Below are 18,477 nucleotides of genomic sequence, written 5' to 3' on the forward strand. Positions count from 1 at the left end.
TAGAACAAAAATTAAAACTATCAAAATGATAAGAACAAAAGTGACTTTTTTTGTATGATGATGCTGGTCAAATCCAGGATCTTAGACATGCAGAGAAAGCCCTCAACTACAGAAGTATATCCTTAGTTCCCAAATACCATAAACTTAATGAAACATTAAATAAGAAACATATAATAATGTTCATCATATTTCCTCATATGATAACGAAAGAATGGGAAAAGAGATATTGCTTTTACATTTCTTTTACAAAATATAGCTAGGTTTGGTGGTACATACCTTTAATTCTAGTACTAGGATTAAAGGAAGACAGAGGCAGAGACACAATGCCTCTTTGAGTTCCAGGCCATCCTGGTCTATATAGTGAACTCCAGGACACCCAGGACTACATAGAGAGACCCTGTCTCAAAAACAAACAAACAAACAAACAAAAATATATATAGTTTTATATTATTTATATATTATAATATATAAATATATTAATGTTATATATTTATTATATATCTATAAATATCCTGTACATTTTTATTGTTTTTTTTTATTTTCATAGCAGCTTTATTCATAATAGCCAGAATCTGGAATCTAGATGTCCCTCAACCAAAGAATGGATACAAAAATTGTGGTACATTTACACAATGGAATACTACTCAGCTATTAAAAACAAGAAAATCAGAAATTTGCAGGCAAATAGAAAACATTAATTATCCTTAGTGAAGTAACCCGGAAGCGGAAAGACACACATAGTACAGACTCACTTATAAGCGGATATTAGCCATAAAATACAGTACTACCATAGTACAATCCACATGCCCATTTCTTTAAAATGAAGGGAAGTTTTATATTATTTATATATTATAATATATAAATATATTAATGTTATATATTTATTATATATCTATAAACATCCTGTACATTTTTATTGTTTTTTATTTGTTTTTGGAACAAGAGACTGGCTTTGTAACCTAGACTGGCACTCAGTTACAGCAATCTTTCTGCCTCAGCTTCTGAAGTGCTGGGGTTATAGTGTATGTACCATGCTAGACTTCGGATTAATGTATAATTTAATTAGAAGATACCTCTGTGTTCATGTCTGCTTCTGCGTTCAGTTTGTTATGATCTGTTTTTGGGGCGTAAATATAAGAAGGAAACCCATTTTCACACAGGAACGTAGTTCAAAAGGGAGAAGCAGTCTATATTTTTTTCTGTTAAACAGGCAATGTTCCTCTTTAATACCAAAACAGAACTTAATAAAAATAGTTTCTTGAGAGTCAGCATAGATCTTTCAGGTGATGGTTCATTGTATAATTTAGAAAGTTAGGTTTGTTCATACTATCATCTGAAACATATCTGATTTAATTTTCACTAGAAAGCTTCAATTTTATTCTGTACAACAACTATGTCAATTGTTTTGCAGACTTATTTTGTTTATTTTGGGTATTTGGGTATTTCTGCCAAATACCTACTATTTGTATAGTTATTGTTTTTGAAGTAAAAGTTGTATTCCATGAAAAAAAATGTGTTTAGTTCAGCCCTCAGCTCATAATCAAGTGATTTTTTAAAATGAGATACGATGTTCATCTGCAGAAATGCTTTATGAATCTGTCTCTGTGGTTTGAATATATTTTGTCATGCATTGTTCAGCTATGTTCTTAAGGGTCAAAAATTTGGTGAAATTGATTTTTAAAAAGATGTAGCAGTGAATGGACTACGGACACATGTTGGTTTCACAGCAGTGAAGCTTGTGCTAACATTTACTTTCCCTCATTTCTGCAGTTTAAGTGCAACTCAGGAGCTAAGAAAGCAGAAGTTTTTTATTTTCTATTTTTTTTCCCACTATTTTGGAACTAGTTTGCACTTTGTATACTCCTTTATAGGGTCTTAAGTGTTAAGAACATGTAGATCACCCTATGACATCTGATATGATAGACCTTAAAAGGGTGATTTGACTTCAAGCATGGGAATTGGTGTTTAAGGTAAAGCAGTCTATCAGAAGGGATGACAACATGTGTAGTTAAACTTGTTAGTTCATCAAGGACTGTAAGACTAGTGTCCTCACAGAATGTTAACAGTTAAGGGGCAGCAAAAGGAGTACAGAAAGTTGATAGTTCATTTGACACTTTAAAATCCATTTTAGGGACTTGGAATGGCTCAGTGGGTAGTGATTGCTGCGCAGTTATGACAAAAGTTCTGATCCCAGCACTCATGTAAAATCTTAGCATGCTGGTTGTGCCCCTGAAACCCTGGTGCCAGGCAGTTGGGAGAGCAGGTGGTGCTGGGAAAGGAAGATCTTTGGGCCGGCTGGTTAGATAGTCTAGCTGGAAGAGTGAGCTCTAGTTTCAACTAGAGACCTTGTCATCAAAAATAAAGTGGAGAGCTGCTGTGGAAGACATCTGATGTCAAACTGGCTTCTGCATGTACCTGTATATTGCATCTGTGCATCCACGTCATATACTTACAGTGGGGAAAAACAACCCACAAAATTCTACTTATTTTTAAGCGTTTTACTTGATTTTATATCTATGAAAAGCCAGGAAGGACTTTTTTGTTTGTTTTTTGCTTTTCAAGACAGGGTATCTCTGGGCAACCTTGGCTGTCCTGGAACTTGCTTTGTAGACCAGGGAAGCTTTGAAATGGCAGAGATCTGCCTGCCTCTGCCTTCTGGGAGCTGAGATTAAAGGCCTGTGTCACCACCTTGGTTCAGGAAGGACTTTTTAAAGTAAGGGCAAAAAACAGTGAAATAATAAAATTTGTGTTTTAAAAGATCATTTTGGGCTGTTAAAGAACTTAAAAATGGGGCCTTTCATTAGGTTCCTTTTCACATTGACAGTTGTAAAGTCTTTCCTGGATGCTAACAAAACTAATAACTGAAATGTGAAATTGAAAAGGCAATTAGGCAGAAGCTTGAATTTAATTTATATTTTTCAAAAAGCTTTGTAGGACAAAAGAAATTGGAGCCCATGATGTTTTTAGTCTTTAATTAAAATATTTTCTCTCCCTTTGAAATACCTATAGAAAATTACTTATGTTCCATAGTTGGAAGAGGTAGTTGAAAAAATATGACAAGTGCTCATAGACCATATTCATTATAATAATTTCACAAAGGTGAGTTCTCAGGAGCTGCAGTGTGTGGACTATAGTTATGTCTAGGAAAATGTGACTCCTTACCATCTCTCTATTACTTCATAGTGAAGGTTTCTTTTACCTATCTAGTAACAGCCAGAATACAATGCCAAGGTTATTTCTTTAAAGGCAAACACCTTGCAGTTTTTTTTTTTTTTTAAAGGAAATGAACATAGCCATGCCTACTTATTTTTCTTCCAGTTATTGCAGTGACTGTGATGTTTATGGGTCTAGCAAAGAAGGGAGGAAGAAATACATGAAATTCAGTGTTCTTTGTTTATCTTTCTTTGTTAGGACTTGAGCTAATAGAGGCCTATTTTGAGGTCATTATTATCTTAATATGCTCCTTTTCAATAGCATCTAACCTTTTGTGTTTTCTCTATGTTATTTTAAAGAATTTTATATTGATGGCACAGTTTTTTCTTCTTTCTTGTTTTTGTAAATTAGTTCTGGAACTGTGCTAGATTGGTTATATGTTTTTACCAAACTAGAAAGAATTCATTGGGGAAAATCTGGCTAGTTCAGATTGTAGGGAGTGTTTTATATAGGTTGGGTTTGACAGAAAGGAAAGCTAAGACAGTAGTCAGCTGTCAGCTGAAGGCCTTGGGCTCCCGGAGGACTATGGTTGGCTCCTTTCTGTAGCAGTGCGCATTGTGCACAAGTCTTCAGATTGCTTGTCATCTGAGACAGAGTCTGTCCTGGAACTCCCAGAGATCTGCTTGCCTCTGCCTCTTGAGTGCTGGGATTAAAGGTGTGTGCCATCACACCTGGCAGGAGAAGAGACTGACTTTTAAAATATCACTTTAAGCTATATACCTTAGATTTTTTTCCAAAAGCATTCTGATGCTAAATATTAGATACTTTTTCTTATAGAAACTGATTTCTCAACCAGAAACACTCCCCAACCTCCACACCATTAAAAGTTTTTTTCTCTCCCTTCTTTCTCTATCTTCTCTTCCTCTTCTTTTTTCTTTTGTAAATAGGGTCTCATTATGTTGCTTTGGCTAGCCTTATGCTCCTGTGCTCAACTGATCCCCCTGCTTCAGCCTTCTGTTATGTAGACTATAGACATACAGCACTGTGGCATTAATCCTGGCATTAATCAAGTGACCTAAACATATCCACGTTACCATTTTATACATATTTCACATTAGATATTAATAAAATAATTCATTAATATTTGTGGACTGCTATTACAGAACAAAATAGTATCTCTTGATTTTGTTCATCTTATAATCTGAATCTGACCCTCTCCATGATACTGATGATAAATGTTATGAAACAAATGTGGATTATAGTGCTAAAAAGATTGAGAAAGAGGGGCTGGAAAGATGGCTTAGTGGTACTAAGAGGTACTAAGTGGCACTCTTCCAGAGGTCCTGAGTTCAATCCCTAGTACCCACTGGTATCTCACAACCATCTATTATGGAGTCCTGTGCCCTCTTCTGGTGTGCAGGTATACATGTAGACATAACACTCAAATACATAAAATACTATTTAAGTCTTAAAAGATGGAGACGAGAGAATAGAAAAAGATTATTTCTGACACACATTGGCTTAAGGATAAAATAGTTTCCGGTGAGATTTTTTTTCCAGTTTGAGGACTCAAAGAATAACTTAATCCAAAACTTCCTTATCTCCCTCATTCTTTCCCAATTTTGAAGTGACATGTCTTTAAAAAAGTAGATTAATTTTCTTAGTTTAGTAATAGATTTTGTTTGTTTGGTTTACTCACTCACTCACTCACTCACTCACTCACTCACTCACTCACTCATGGACATAGTCTTGCTGTGCAGACCAGGCCTGCCTTTGCTTTGCCTCCTGTGTGTGAGGATTAAAGATTATTTCACTACACCTTACTTTTTTTTTTTTTTAGAGCTAGGTTCTGATTTTTGTAGACCAAGATGGCTTTGAATTCTGAATCATCCTACATCTTTCTGGCTCACCCTAAGTCTTAGGATATATAGGGGAATGCCATCACATTTGGTACAGTAATAGCATTTGTCAGAGTATGTAGCTAAGCACACTCTCCTTGTCCTGAAAAATCTCTGACAGTGAAAGAACTAGGTCATGGTTTCTAGGTACATAAACCCATTACCTGTTTCCTTCTTTCTCACAGTTTTGCTTTTTTTTTTTTTTAATCTTTAACTTATTTATATTTGTGTGATAGTATGATAAGATTGTTTTATTTGAATTTTAAAAAACAGAAAGTTCATAGTTTCAGCATTTAGGTTGTAGGTCAAGTTTGGATGTTTAATAGGAAATAATAGTAAGCTGATTGTATTTTGGGTGTTGAGACAGGTTGTGAAGATTGTAGCTAGTGTTTAGCCCAGTTTTTTTCTTTTCTGCGCAAATAATACATTATAAAGTGTCTTTGTATTTGAGAATGACTTGTATTAAAGTGTGAATAAAGTTGATATCATAGAATTTTTTTCAACAAGATGTCCTGTTTCTTTGCTACCATAGAAATAATGCCAAAATACTTTCATTGAATGCTTCTTTGTAATGCTGTTTTGCATAGATACTCAAGGTTTGTAACAGTATAAATTTTTATTAAAAATTTAAATTCTCATAGCTGAAATATTTCAACTACTTAGTTTTGAAACTTGTCTAGTTATACATCTAGAAATGAGCTGTATATAGCATGTTTATTGTAAAAATTTATAGCTGGTATTTTCATTTATTGGACATAAATTTAGATTAAAACCTAGGAGCAAATTCAGTTCTACTGTAATGAAATTCCAAGGACTGTGGCTTTGGTTCACAGAAGTCTCATTTCCTCACAGTTCTGGAAAACTAGAAGTCCAGTATTATGGCTTGATAGGGTTGGTTTCTTTGAAGCTCCTCTTTGGCTGCTAGGCCTCTCTTAACTGCATGACTGTTAGGGGTGTCCTTGGAGTCATGTGTTGTGGTTGTGTCCCATGTGTTTTCCACCCCTGCACTTCACCCTTCCCAGGATCATGTTATATAATCCTGGCTGGCTAGAATTCACTGTGGAACCCAGGTTGACATCAGTCCTTGCCTCAGGGGTCCCAAATTCTGGGATTATATGGGATACCACTCCTGACTTTGAAGCCTTTTTATGTAAGTACATCAGTCACATTGATAAGGGCCTTGTTTTAACTCTTAGCTTTTGAAAAATTTATCTCCAAATTGGCCTGCAATCAGATATGGGAAGTTGGAACGTCAGTATATGAATTTTGATAAGAACATAGTTCAGCTTTTATGTTCACAGAACGTAATAAAAGTAGGTAGTCAGCATGGAAAAACAAGTAAAATTTAAAGTTACTTTTCCTTTTATTTAATAAGATTTGTGTAGAAGTACATTTGTTCTGTGTTTCTGTTGTGTATCTCCCAGCCGGAGAATTTTCATCCTTGGGCCTTCCCATCATGTGCCCCTGTCTCGATGTGCACTCTCCAGTGTGGATATATATAGGACTCCTCTGTATGACCTTCGTATTGACCAAAAGAGTAAGTATATAGAAATCATACAGCTTTTAAATAGCTAAAGACCATTTAATAAGGATTGTAATTTTAATTTAAAAATTTTAAAAAGACACAGATACCATAAATAATATTTTAACTAATTTTTTTTTGTTGTAAGTAATCTATATAAACTGGACCCCCCAATGTGGTATTTTCCTCATAACTACAAAAATCTGTTAAAGGCACTTAGCTCCATACCACAGTGGCCACATTTATATTTAGAGAAATACTTTGCTTGTGTTATTAAGCCATGAAGCAAGAAATTAGCATATATGCTAACCTGATGAAACACTTGGCACGTTAACTTTATTTTTATGTATATCACTTTTCATATAGTTCACTTTAAGTGATGGCAATAATACTTTCATTTCCTCTCATTGGTTTTTTTTTCTCAAATGGGAAACATGAATCTATATTTTTTGAGGTTCTGAAAGGTAGTATAGAAAATTTAAGCGTGTTTTTTTATTTAGTTTTGGGTGTATATATGTATGCATGCTTGTGTGCTTGCATGTTTTTGGGCATATATGTGTATGTAAAAGTGCATGCTTGTTGTGTGGAGGCCTGAGGCTAATGTTGGTGTCTTCCTTGATAATTCCATGCCTGATATATCATTGAGGCAGTGTCTCTGGCTATACTCAAAACTCACTGTTTTGTCTCATGTCACTTGATATGTGTGTGTGTGTGTGTGTATGAGGGACTCTTGTGCACTGGAGTTACAGATGGGCTTCCCATACCTGTCCAGCTTTTTTTTTTTTTTGCCTGTATTAAGTTTTTTTTTAATTTTAATTTTTTTATTTAATCACTCTACAGCCTAATCCCAGCCTTTTCCCATCTCTTCCCAGTTCCACCCTCATGCTGCTCCATTCTCCCCTCTCCTTCTCAGAGAATGAGGACCCCTAAGGGGTACCAACCGACCCTGGCATCTCAGGACACAGCAGGACTAAGCACATTCTCTTGAACTAAGGCCAGACAAGGCAGCCCAGCTAGGGGGAAGGGATCCAAAGGCAGACAACTGAGTCAGAGACAACCCTTACTGTCATTGTTAGGGGACCCACCTGTTGACTGTGCTGCACATCTGCTATATATGTGTAGGGGTCTAGGTCCAGCCATGCATGCTCTTTGGTTGGTGCTTCAGTCTCTGTGAGCCCCCATGGGCCCCGGTTAGTTTATTCTATAGGTCCTTTGTGGTGTCCTTAACCCCTCTGGATTCCTTATTTTTTCTTCCTATTCTTCCACAATACTCAGCCTATTGTTTGGCTGTGGGTTTCTGCATCAGTTTTCATTAGCTGCTGGGTGGGGCCTCTCAGAAGACAGTTATGCTAGGCTCTTTTTTGCAAGCATGACAGTATCATTTAATAGTGACAGAGAACTCTCCCATGGTCTCAAGTTGGGCCAGTCATTGGTTTGCCATTCCCTCGGTCTCTGCTACATCTTCATCCCTATATTTCCGATAGGCAGGACAAAGCTTAGGTTGAAGGTTTTATAAGTGGGTTGGCAACCCTCTCCTTCCACTGAAAGTCCCACCTGGCGATAGGAGGTGACCACTTCAGGCTCCATATCTTCTACTGCTAGAAATCTCAGGGTGAGCCCATAGACTCCTGGGGGCCTTTGCAGCTTTTTACACAGATTCTCAGGTCCAAACACTAGTCCTTAAGCTTGTATGGCACATTTTACCTGCTAAGACATCTGTCCATCTCCCATGTCTGTTATTTTGAGTTTTCTCCTAAGGTTACCAGAAGTTATATTTTTTGTGTGCCTGTGTATTGTATGGCGTGTGTGTTCTTCTGTGGTTGAGCGCACATTGTGTGTGTGCTGTGTGTTCTTTTTCTGTGCTGTCTACCTTTTCTTTTGAGACCATATCTCTCACTTGCCTAGAACTCACCCAGAATGGTAGCCTGGCTGGCCAAGGAGCCCCAGGGATCTGCTTATCTTTACTTCCTCATGGGGTCATAGCATGTGTCACCATGTCATACGTTTTTGTGTGAGTTCTGGGAACATGGCTCAGCTTCTCATGCTTTCTGGAGAAGCATTTTATCTGCTGAGGAAGTTGTCTTCCCAGCTTCTAGATGTCATATTTTTGTTTATCTATTTCTTACACAGTAAATGTAATATAAAAAAATACAAAACAGTAGATGGCATGCTCGTTATCCGCAGTTTACTCTGAATTTTCCCTTCTCTTGTCTCTTTCTGCATAATTAGCACCTTCATGAAGTATTGAGAGTGTATCCTTTAGCTCATTAAATTATATTTTTAGTATACAAGGGATGCTATTATTTCACTAAAATTTGCAGTAACTTTTTACATTGAATGAAAGGTTTCACCTGTAAAAGAAATAACCAGCTCTTTTAAGCCTTATTTTAGACTTCGAGTTCTACAAATTGAAGTTGTTTCATAGAGTAGTAGCAATTTGTTATTTGAATAGATCTTACTAATACAAATAGAATATTACCTTTCCGACTGAAATGATTTAAGGGGCACATTTTTCTTTTTTATGTATTTGTTTATCTTATGGGTATGAATGTTTTGCTTACATACATGTCTGTGCATCAGGTGCCTGCCTAGTACCTGAGGAGGTCAGAAGAGGGCTTTAGATCTCCTGAAACTAGAGCTATAAATGATTGTTAACTCTCCCATTTTTAAGAGCCTTGTTTGGTACAAGCAAAGAAATGACTAATTTTTTTTAAAGTTATTTTGTAGAGATGAGGCCTTAACTACCATTTCTTTTTTCTTTGTCTTTCTCTCTTCCTTCCTATTCCTCCCTCACTCCTCCCCCTTCCTTCTCTTTTTCTTTCTTTTTTTTTCTTTTTGAGAAAGGATTTTGCTAAGAGAACTCAACTAGATCTTGATCCTTCTTTGTAGCCCAGGCTGGACTTGAATTTGTGTTCCTCATGCTTTAGCCTTCTGAGTAGCTGGGGTTATTAGTGTGTGCCACTAGATCTAGCTCTAAATTATTTTTCTGTTGTGTTTTTAGATACTAAATTTCATGTCTTGTTCTAAATATTCAGTTTTAAGTGTAGCTCATCAGAAATATCAGGATATCATTTTAAGTTGGCATTTAAAATATCATTTTAAGTTGGCAGTAATACTCTGGTGGATTTATGATTTCTGCTGTAAGTTAAAGTTTGAATTTTAGGAAAAATAGTATTGGAAGTGAAAATTTTATGTTGTTGGTATAGTAGAATCATGAGGTAAAATAATAAAACTATATATCTTATTATAAAAACAAAGCAAAACTTAAAAAACCTGTTATTAACCTTATATGTAAATAGAGTGGTGTTTTGTTTTGTTTTGTTTTGTTTTTCCCTTCTGTTATAGTGGGAATTCTAATGACTTGTTTTGGTTAGAATAATTGGCCTAGACCCAGAGTTTATTTTAGAAATATTAAAAGAACTGATGAAAAATGCACAATGTTACTATCCAAATGGTAAGTCTTTACATGTGCTATATTATGTAATTAAATTAGTCTTTCTGTCTTTTACTTTTAATAAAAAATGGAGTATGTGGTGCTTTTGTTTCTTGCGATAGCTTTCAGTTTTCTGTTGCTGGGTGGAAGTTTTTTAACAAATGTATGCCTTAATATTTGTCTTAATATATTTTGAAATCTCTTTAGTATACGGAGAGCTATGGAAGACAGGAATGTTTGAACGCATGTCTCTGCAGACAGATGAAGATGAACACAGTATTGAAATGCATTTGCCTTATACAGCTAAAGCCATGGAAAGGTATACTGATAATATAAGAAATCTCTGAGAAGTCATAGATACTAATTTCATTGGAATAATTTTAGTCTAGGACAAGATAACTTGACAAAGCAAGGAGATTAAAAATGTCTTCTTTAAAACAAAATAAAAATTGGAGATTGCAGTATCTTTTTGAAGATTAAAGTTGGATTTTAACTAGTTGTCTATTAAGGTTGAGCATATAAATTGACCTGATTGGTTTGTAAAGGTGGAATTTAAGACAACAACCCATATGTGTGTTTGGGTTGATGTATCTTGGTGTGCTTGGTATGATAGCCAAAAAACATTTTGACATTTTAGGGTAGTCATTATCTTCTTTGGTGGCACAGTGCTATAATTTTAAAACTTTAAATTTGGAAATATCTTTGGAACTTAGTCTTTTCAGAAATTTGTAAAGATCCATGAGACTTAGATTTAACAGATGACGATGACGATGATGTTGATGATGGTGACGATGTTGTTACTGTTCCTGCCAATGGTCTTTCTATGGTAAGGTTTCCCCAGGATAAGAAATAGAGAAAGGGCGGGATCTGCTTTGTTCTCTACCATATATTTTAGTGTCCGCTCTTTTGCCCAACACGTAATAATTGAATGAAAGACAAACTGTCTCTAAGATTCTCTATTTATTGCTACATTTGAATTAAAAAGTCTCCTTGGTATTTCATTTTCACTTTTTTTATGTCATTTCTTAAAAAAAAAAACTCATTTTTATTTTATGCACATTGATGTTTTGCCTGCATGTATGTGTGAAAGTGTTGGGTCTTCTGGGATGGGAGTTATTAGACAGTTGTGAGCCGCCATGTGGATGCTGGGAATTGAACCCACATGGTCCTTTGGAAAGAACAGAAAATGCTCTTAACTGCTGAGCCATCTCTCCAGTCATTTCTTAATAGATACTTATATTTTACACAGTTTCAGTAGTTCTAAATACATGGAGCTTATTCTTCTTGTATTTTTTTTTCACTGTGTTCTTTTAGTAAAGTTATGTTTATCATTTAAATTTATTAATAATTAATATTTTAATGCAGCATGGTTATCTATCTATCTATATATCTATCTATCTAAAGATTTGGGGGAGGGGTACAGCCTTCACATATACAGAGGAAGATGATGCAGCCAGCCTTGATGAGACCTGATAGGCTAGAAGGGGGGGAGGACCTCCTCTATCAGGGTACTAGGGAAAGGGCATAGGGGGAGAAAAGGGATTGTGGATGGGACTGGGAGGAGACAAGGGGAGGGGCCTGCAGTGGAGATACAAAGTGAATAAATTGTAATAAATAAAATTAAATAAAAATATAAAATTTTGAAACGATTTATTTATTATGTGTACAATGTTGTGTGTGCATGTATACCTGCACTGCAGATGATGGCACCAGATCTCATTATAGATGGTTGTGAGCCATTATGTGGTTGCTGGGAATTGAATTCAGGACCTCTGGAAAAGCAGCCAGTGCTCTTAACCTCTGAGCCATCTCTGTAGCCCCAGGGTTATTGATTTTTGGCTAGAATACTTATAACTAGCTAAAGACTAAGGCTTTTCATGCTGTTGTGATGAATTATTTTTTTTCCTTACAATTTTGTATGTTAGTTTATTGTTGCGGTGTTTTATTTATTAAATTTTTTAGAACCTAAAAACTTCATTAGCCAGGCTTAGTGTTGTGTGCCTGTAATCCCAGCATTTGGAAGCCAGAGTCAGGCTGAGCTCTGTGAGTTTGAGGCCAGCCTGGTTTACAGAGCGAGTCTAGGACTTCCAAAGCTATGCAGGGAAACCCTGTCCCCAAAAACAAACAAAACCCCCAAACCAACCAACTTCTTTATTATTTTGTTTTGGGTGTGTATGTTTGCCTGCATGTGTTATCTGTGAAGTACTTGTGTGTGTGTGCCTGTTTCCTGAGAGGCCGGAAGAGGGCATACATTTGGTACTGGAGTTACTGACAGTTGTGAAGCCGCCATGTGGGTGCTCTATTTGTTTGTTTGTTTGTTTTGGTTTTTCGAGATAGGATTTTTCTGTGTAGCCTTGGCTGTCCTGGACTTGATTGATAGACCAGGGTGGCCTCAAACTCACAAAGATCTGCCGGTCTGTGCCTCCCCCTAGTGCTAGGATCAAAGACATAGGCTACCACGCCCAGCTCATGTGGGTTCTCTTAACCAGACCTAGGTCTTTTGGAAATAAAGTCAGTGCTATTAACTGCTGAGTCATCTCTGCAGCTCTTGTGTTTTATTTTTCTGATACAGGGTCCTGTTGTGTTGTATATGCTAGCCATGAACTTAGGGAAGTCCTTCTGCTTTAATCTCCAGTTGCTGAGATTATAGTACTGATGTCAATATCCTAGCTTGAATTTTGTATAGTTGGGATTTTAGCTCAAATATAAATGATTTCTCGATTATTGTGTAATTTGTTCTGGTTGATTTTAGTCCATTACTGTAGTTTTTTTTTTCCTCTTGTAGTCAAAGTTTTATTGCCTTTTATCATCCACATATCTTCACACTAACCATGAAGAATTATATAAATCTGAAGATACTGCATAAATCTGTGCAGTGCTAAATTGTAATTTTAGTTTCTGTTTTGTTTGTTTGATATAGGGTCTACTATATGTAACACATTGGCCTGGAATGTACTTTGTAGCCCCGGCTGGATTTGGGATCCTCCTGCCTCAGCCTCCTGGAATCCTGGGATTGTATGCCCAGCCAGTTGTATTTTATTATGTTCTCATTATTAAAAAATTTATTGAAAAAACATGCTTTTTTCTTGTTTTATGGCATAACTAGAATTCCCATTTTTAAAACATTTTCTTTTGTACTTTGCTGGAATTTTTATATATTTTATCATGAGGATTAATTGATTATAATTTAGCCAATAAATTGGTAACACTCTAATGGAGGGTTTTAAAAATCAATATATTAGTTGTTACTTTGAAAGTAAAGTATGCAAACTGTAGGAAATTTAGGAAAATAGGAATTTGAGACCAACAAATACAATTTCCATTCATAACATCTCCTCTTAGTGTTCAGTGAACTCCTCCCACATCCTGTTAGGATCCCGCATATTATTTCTAGAAGAACCCAGTAAGCATTTGTTTCTATTTATTGTGTTGTGTCAATGAGTGATCACTGAGCAATGAATTATTTCAGAATTGAGTGGGTTAAAATCACAACTTTTGGAGCCTAGAGAGTATGCTAAGTGGTTAAGAGCACTGGTTGCTCTTCCCGAGGTCTTGAGTTCAATTCCCAGCAACCACGTTGTGGCTGACAACCATCTATAATGGGATCTGATGCCCTCTTCTGTCTGATGCTCTCTTCTGTCATACAGGCATAAGTGCAGACAGAGTGCTCAATAAAAAATAAACAAATTAAATAAATATCACAACTGTTATATTATTCATACTTTGACATTAAAATTTGGAGCAGGGAGCATCTTGTCCTAGTACACCTTAAGTGGTTCTCTTTGAGATTCTCTTGCCTAAAGAGAATCCAAGATGAACTCACTTCGATGCTTCTAGTTATGGTGCTTACTTCCTGAAAAGACAGTGCCATTTCTACCAATTTCTGCTTCTCAGAACAAACTCTGTCTGTCAGCGAAGGTCTGAGGGAGGTTGATACATTTTCTGTCTTGATAAGAGTAGGGTATGTCTACAGGAATAGGATAGTCTGTTTGTGGGTACTGCATTACAGTTCCACCTCTGTTGGGCAGTTTCTGTCTCTGCAACATGTACACACACCAGCTTAGATTTCTGTTTCATTTACTTTTTTATAAAACACCATGACCAAAGCAACTTAGTAGAAATCAGTCCAGAATCTGAAAGCAGAAGAACTTTTAGTAGAAATCAGTCCAGAATCTGAAAGCAGAAGAACGCTTTGATTGGTAGAAGTCTTTTGAAACCTCAAGCCTGCTTCTTGTGACCCAACTCTTTTGACAAATCCAAACCTCATAATCCTTTGCAAACAGTTCCTGGGGACTGAGTATTTAAGCATATGAGCCTCTGGAGACCATTCTTACTCAAATTATGTCAATATCTTATTCTTTAATGATTTCAGATGTAATGTCCATAATCTGCATCAAGTTTGAATATGAATGCAGCTTTGGGTGTGAGTCATCTTGATTTAGGAACCAGTGAACAAAATATATCTCCCCGATTACTATATACTTAGTTTTTAAAAATTTGAATGCCTGGCATGATTGTGCATGGCTTTAATCCCTGCACTTGGGAGGCAGAGGCAGGTGGATCTCTGTGAGGTCAAGGGAAGCCTGGTCTGCAAAGGGAATCTAGGACAGCTAGGGCTGTTACAGAGAGAAATTCTGTCTTGACTTATTGGTTCCTGGCTTATTGGATCCTGTAAGAATTGAATCCTGAGAGTTGTCCTCTGATTTTAACATGAGTGTTATGAGGCACACACACGTACATGAAAAAAAGTGAATAAAGCGTAAACCCCTTTGATGAATTAGTTCAAATATAGTGATACATGTATATGAAAATGCAGTGTGAATTCTTGTGTGCTAACTCAAAAAATTAATAAAAAGATTTTTTTTGAGAATGTAATAGTTGATCATAGGTAGAAACTCTTACTGGAGAGTAAAATAAAAAGCGATGCAGGAAGCATCATGGAGTAGATTAATTCACAGCAGCTTCTATTTGTAACTATGGAACAGAAAGCATTCCTGACTCTAGTTGGCTCTCTGTTTTGGTAGTAGTTTTATAGCTTATCTGACTCATGGAATTTTTGTTTCTTTTTAATTGTTTAGCTGAGTTATTTGGACTGTTTTACTGTGCTATTTTACTTTTCCGTACGAAACAGGCTTTTCAGATTTTTACAGCTTAAAGTGTAAACTTTTTAATTTAAAAGATGTACATAAGTAATAAGAGAAGTAGCATAAAAGTATTTGATTAAAAATGTAATAGTTTTGGGCTGGAGGATTGGCTTTCAGTTAAGAACACTTGCTCTTTTGGAGGACCTGGGTTCAGCTCTCAGCAGCCACATGATCTTAAACATCTGACACGCCAGTGTTGGGAGATCCGACACTTTCTTTTGCGCTTCCTGGGGCACTGTGTGCTCATGGTGCACAGACGCTCGTTCTGGCAAAACACCCATTGTGCAAATAGAACAATAAATCTTTAAACAAAACACCCATTGTGCAACTAGAACAATAAATCTTTAAACAAAACACCCATTGTGCAACTAGAACAATAAATCTTTAAAACAAAACACCCATTGTGCAACTAGAACAATAAATCTTTAAAACAAAACACCCATTGTGCAACTAGAACAATAAATCTTTAAAACAAAACACCCATTGTGCAACTAGAACAATAAATCTTTAAAACAAAACACCCATTGTGCAACTAGAACAATAAATCTTTAAAACAAAACACCCATTGTGCAACTAGAACAATAAATCTTTAAAACAAAACACCCATTGTGCAACTAGAACAATAAATCTTTAAAACAAAACACCCATTGTGCAAATATAAGAACAATAAATCTTTAAAACAAAACACCCATTGTGCAACTAGAACAATAAATCTTTAAAACAAAACACCCATTGTGCAAATAGAACAATAAATCTTTAAACAAAACACCCATTGTGCAACTAGAACAATAAATCTTTAAAACAAAACACCCATTGTGCAAATAGAACAATAAATCTTTAAACAAAACACCCATTGTGCAACTAGAACAATAAATCTTTAAAACAAAACACCCATTGTGCAACTAGAACAATAAATCTTTAAAACAAAACACCCATTGTGCAACTAGAACAATAAATCTTTAAAACAAAACACCCATTGTGCAACTAGAACAATAAATCTTTAAAACAAAACACCCATTGTGCAACTAGAACAATAAATCTTTAAAACAAAACACCCATTGTGCAACTAGAACAATAAATCTTTAAAACAAAACACCCATTGTGCAACTAGAACAATAAATCTTTAAAACAAAACACCCATTGTGCAAATATAAGAACAATAAATCTTTAAAACAAAACACCCATTGTGCAACTAGAACAATAAATCTTTAAAACAAAACACCCATTGTGCAACTAGAACAATAAATCTTTAAAACAAAACACCCATTGTGCAAATAGAATAAGAACAATAAATCTTTAAAACAAAACACCCATTGTGCAACTAGAATAAGAACAATAAATCTTTAAAACAAAACACCCATTGTGCAAATAGAACAATAAATCTTTAAAACAAAACACCCATTGTGCAAATAGAATAAGAACAATAAATCTTTAAAACAAAACACCCATTGTGCAACTAGAACAATAAATCTTTAAAACAAAACACCCATTGTGCAAATAGAATAAGAACAATAAATCTTTAAAACAAAACACCCATTGTGCAACTAGAACAATAAATCTTTAAAACAAAACACCCATTGTGCAAATAGAATAAGAACAATAAATCTTTAAAACAAAACACCCATTGTGCAACTAGAATAAGAACAATAAATCTTTAAAACAAAACACCCATTGTGCAAATAGAATAAGAACAATAAATCTTTAAAACAAAACACCCATTGTGCAAATAGAATAAGAACAATAAATCTTTAAAACAAAACACCCATTGTGCAAATAGAATAAGAACAATAAATCTTTAAAACAAAACACCCATTGTGCAAATAGAATAAGAACAATAAATCTTTAAAACAAAACCCCCATTGTACAAATAGAATAAGAACAATAAATCTTTAAAACAAAACACCCATTGTGCAACTAGAATAAGAACAATAAATCTTTAAAACAAAACACCCATTGTGCAAATAGAATAAGAACAATAAATCTTTAAAACAAAACACCCATTGTGCAAATAGAATAAGAACAATAAATCTTTAAAACAAAGTATTCAGAGTTGGGCATGGGGTGGTGTGTGCCTGAAATCCTAGCATTTAGGAAGACAAAGACTGGAACACTAACAAAACCAAAACAAAAGTCACCAACTGTTCATGTTTGGTATAAAAGTGTTCTTTTAAATAAGGTGCTAGTTTTGTTACTGCCATTGTTTTAGACATAGAAAACTTGGAAAGTATGCCTAATTTTCTTAAATCTTCTGCTTTGACTGGCTCTCTCCAATTTTAAAAGTTCATAATGGCTAGGACTTGATAACCTTTTGGAGATACTTGTGAAAAACTTTATTTTTGCATGGTTTATTTATATAATGAAGATTGTATAATGCTTATGCCTATAGATTATATTTGTGAGTTCCCCAAGTGAGTGTAGTATATTCACTGATCTTAGTATGAAAATAAATATTATGCATAACTAAGTAGTTTTCCTCATTTTAATGGCTTGTATTAGTATGAGACAGTTACAATCAATATCGACATACCACTATTAGCGTAAGTCCATAGTTTAGTTGAGCTTCATTGTGTGTTAGTTCTGTGTTTTTGTCAATGCCTTTTGTCATAATAATAACAGACTGAAAACTTTTACTGCCTTAAAATTATTCTCTGTTTCACCTGCTTAGAACTTCCTTTCTCTTACCTTACTCCTAGAAGCCACTGATCTTTTTTTATCTTCCATAGTTTAACCTTCTTTGTTTCTTTCTTATTTATTTATTTGTTTGTTTTATTTTTTCTGTTAGTGCTGAGGTGCTAAGGGAAAGGTTGCCTTTTCTTGAATGTTGTATTAATTCAGCTTTTCTGGATTAGATTTCTTATATAGAAACATGTAACATTTTAATTATTCATTTGCCACTAAGACCATTTTCAGGTTATGGTTATTATGTATAATGTTATAAACATTTTTGTACAAGTCTGTGTGTCAACATATATTTTGTTTTATAAATAGGAATTTATTGGCAACTAGCCACACCCAGGCACTAGTGTTGTCTTTTCCTGCTGTCCTTCTGTAATTAATATTGAATATTTTTATTCTGGATATTGTATAGTCCAGAAACCTAAATGTGTTTTGGTCCCTTTAAAAAAGATGTTTGCTGACCCTATTGTCTAGATGAGTTACAATTTAGCTTTTAGAATTTTTAGATTCAGTTTTAATAAAAGTTTGTGACTGGCATGAGACAAAAGTTGTAAATTTTTTAAGTGGGTCCTGTCTTTCGTTGGATAAAAGGTGAGGATCTTTTTAAAATTCTATTGAGGTTATTTTGGCTAATGTTTTCTGTGTGATTTA

General features: G+C 35.1%; 1 protein-coding gene across 3 annotated transcripts in view; it reads left to right on the forward strand.

Moving 5' to 3' along the window:
• The window catches only part of Memo1 (mediator of cell motility 1), a 93,962-nt gene that overhangs the window by 49,374 nt on the left and 26,111 nt on the right, over positions 1–18,477 (forward strand). For all 3 annotated transcript variants that reach the window (XM_060364543.1, XM_060364553.1, XM_060364548.1), the window contains 2 exons: positions 6,476–6,588; positions 10,214–10,325. In XM_060364543.1, the coding sequence (XP_060220526.1) occupies positions 6,476–6,588; positions 10,214–10,325 (225 nt within the window). The remainder of the gene's footprint in view (positions 1–6,475; positions 6,589–10,213; positions 10,326–18,477) is intronic.

The sequence above is a fragment of the Meriones unguiculatus genome, chromosome 1 (genome assembly GCF_030254825.1).
Source record: "Meriones unguiculatus strain TT.TT164.6M chromosome 1, Bangor_MerUng_6.1, whole genome shotgun sequence".
Taxonomy (NCBI): Eukaryota; Metazoa; Chordata; class Mammalia; order Rodentia; family Muridae; genus Meriones; species Meriones unguiculatus.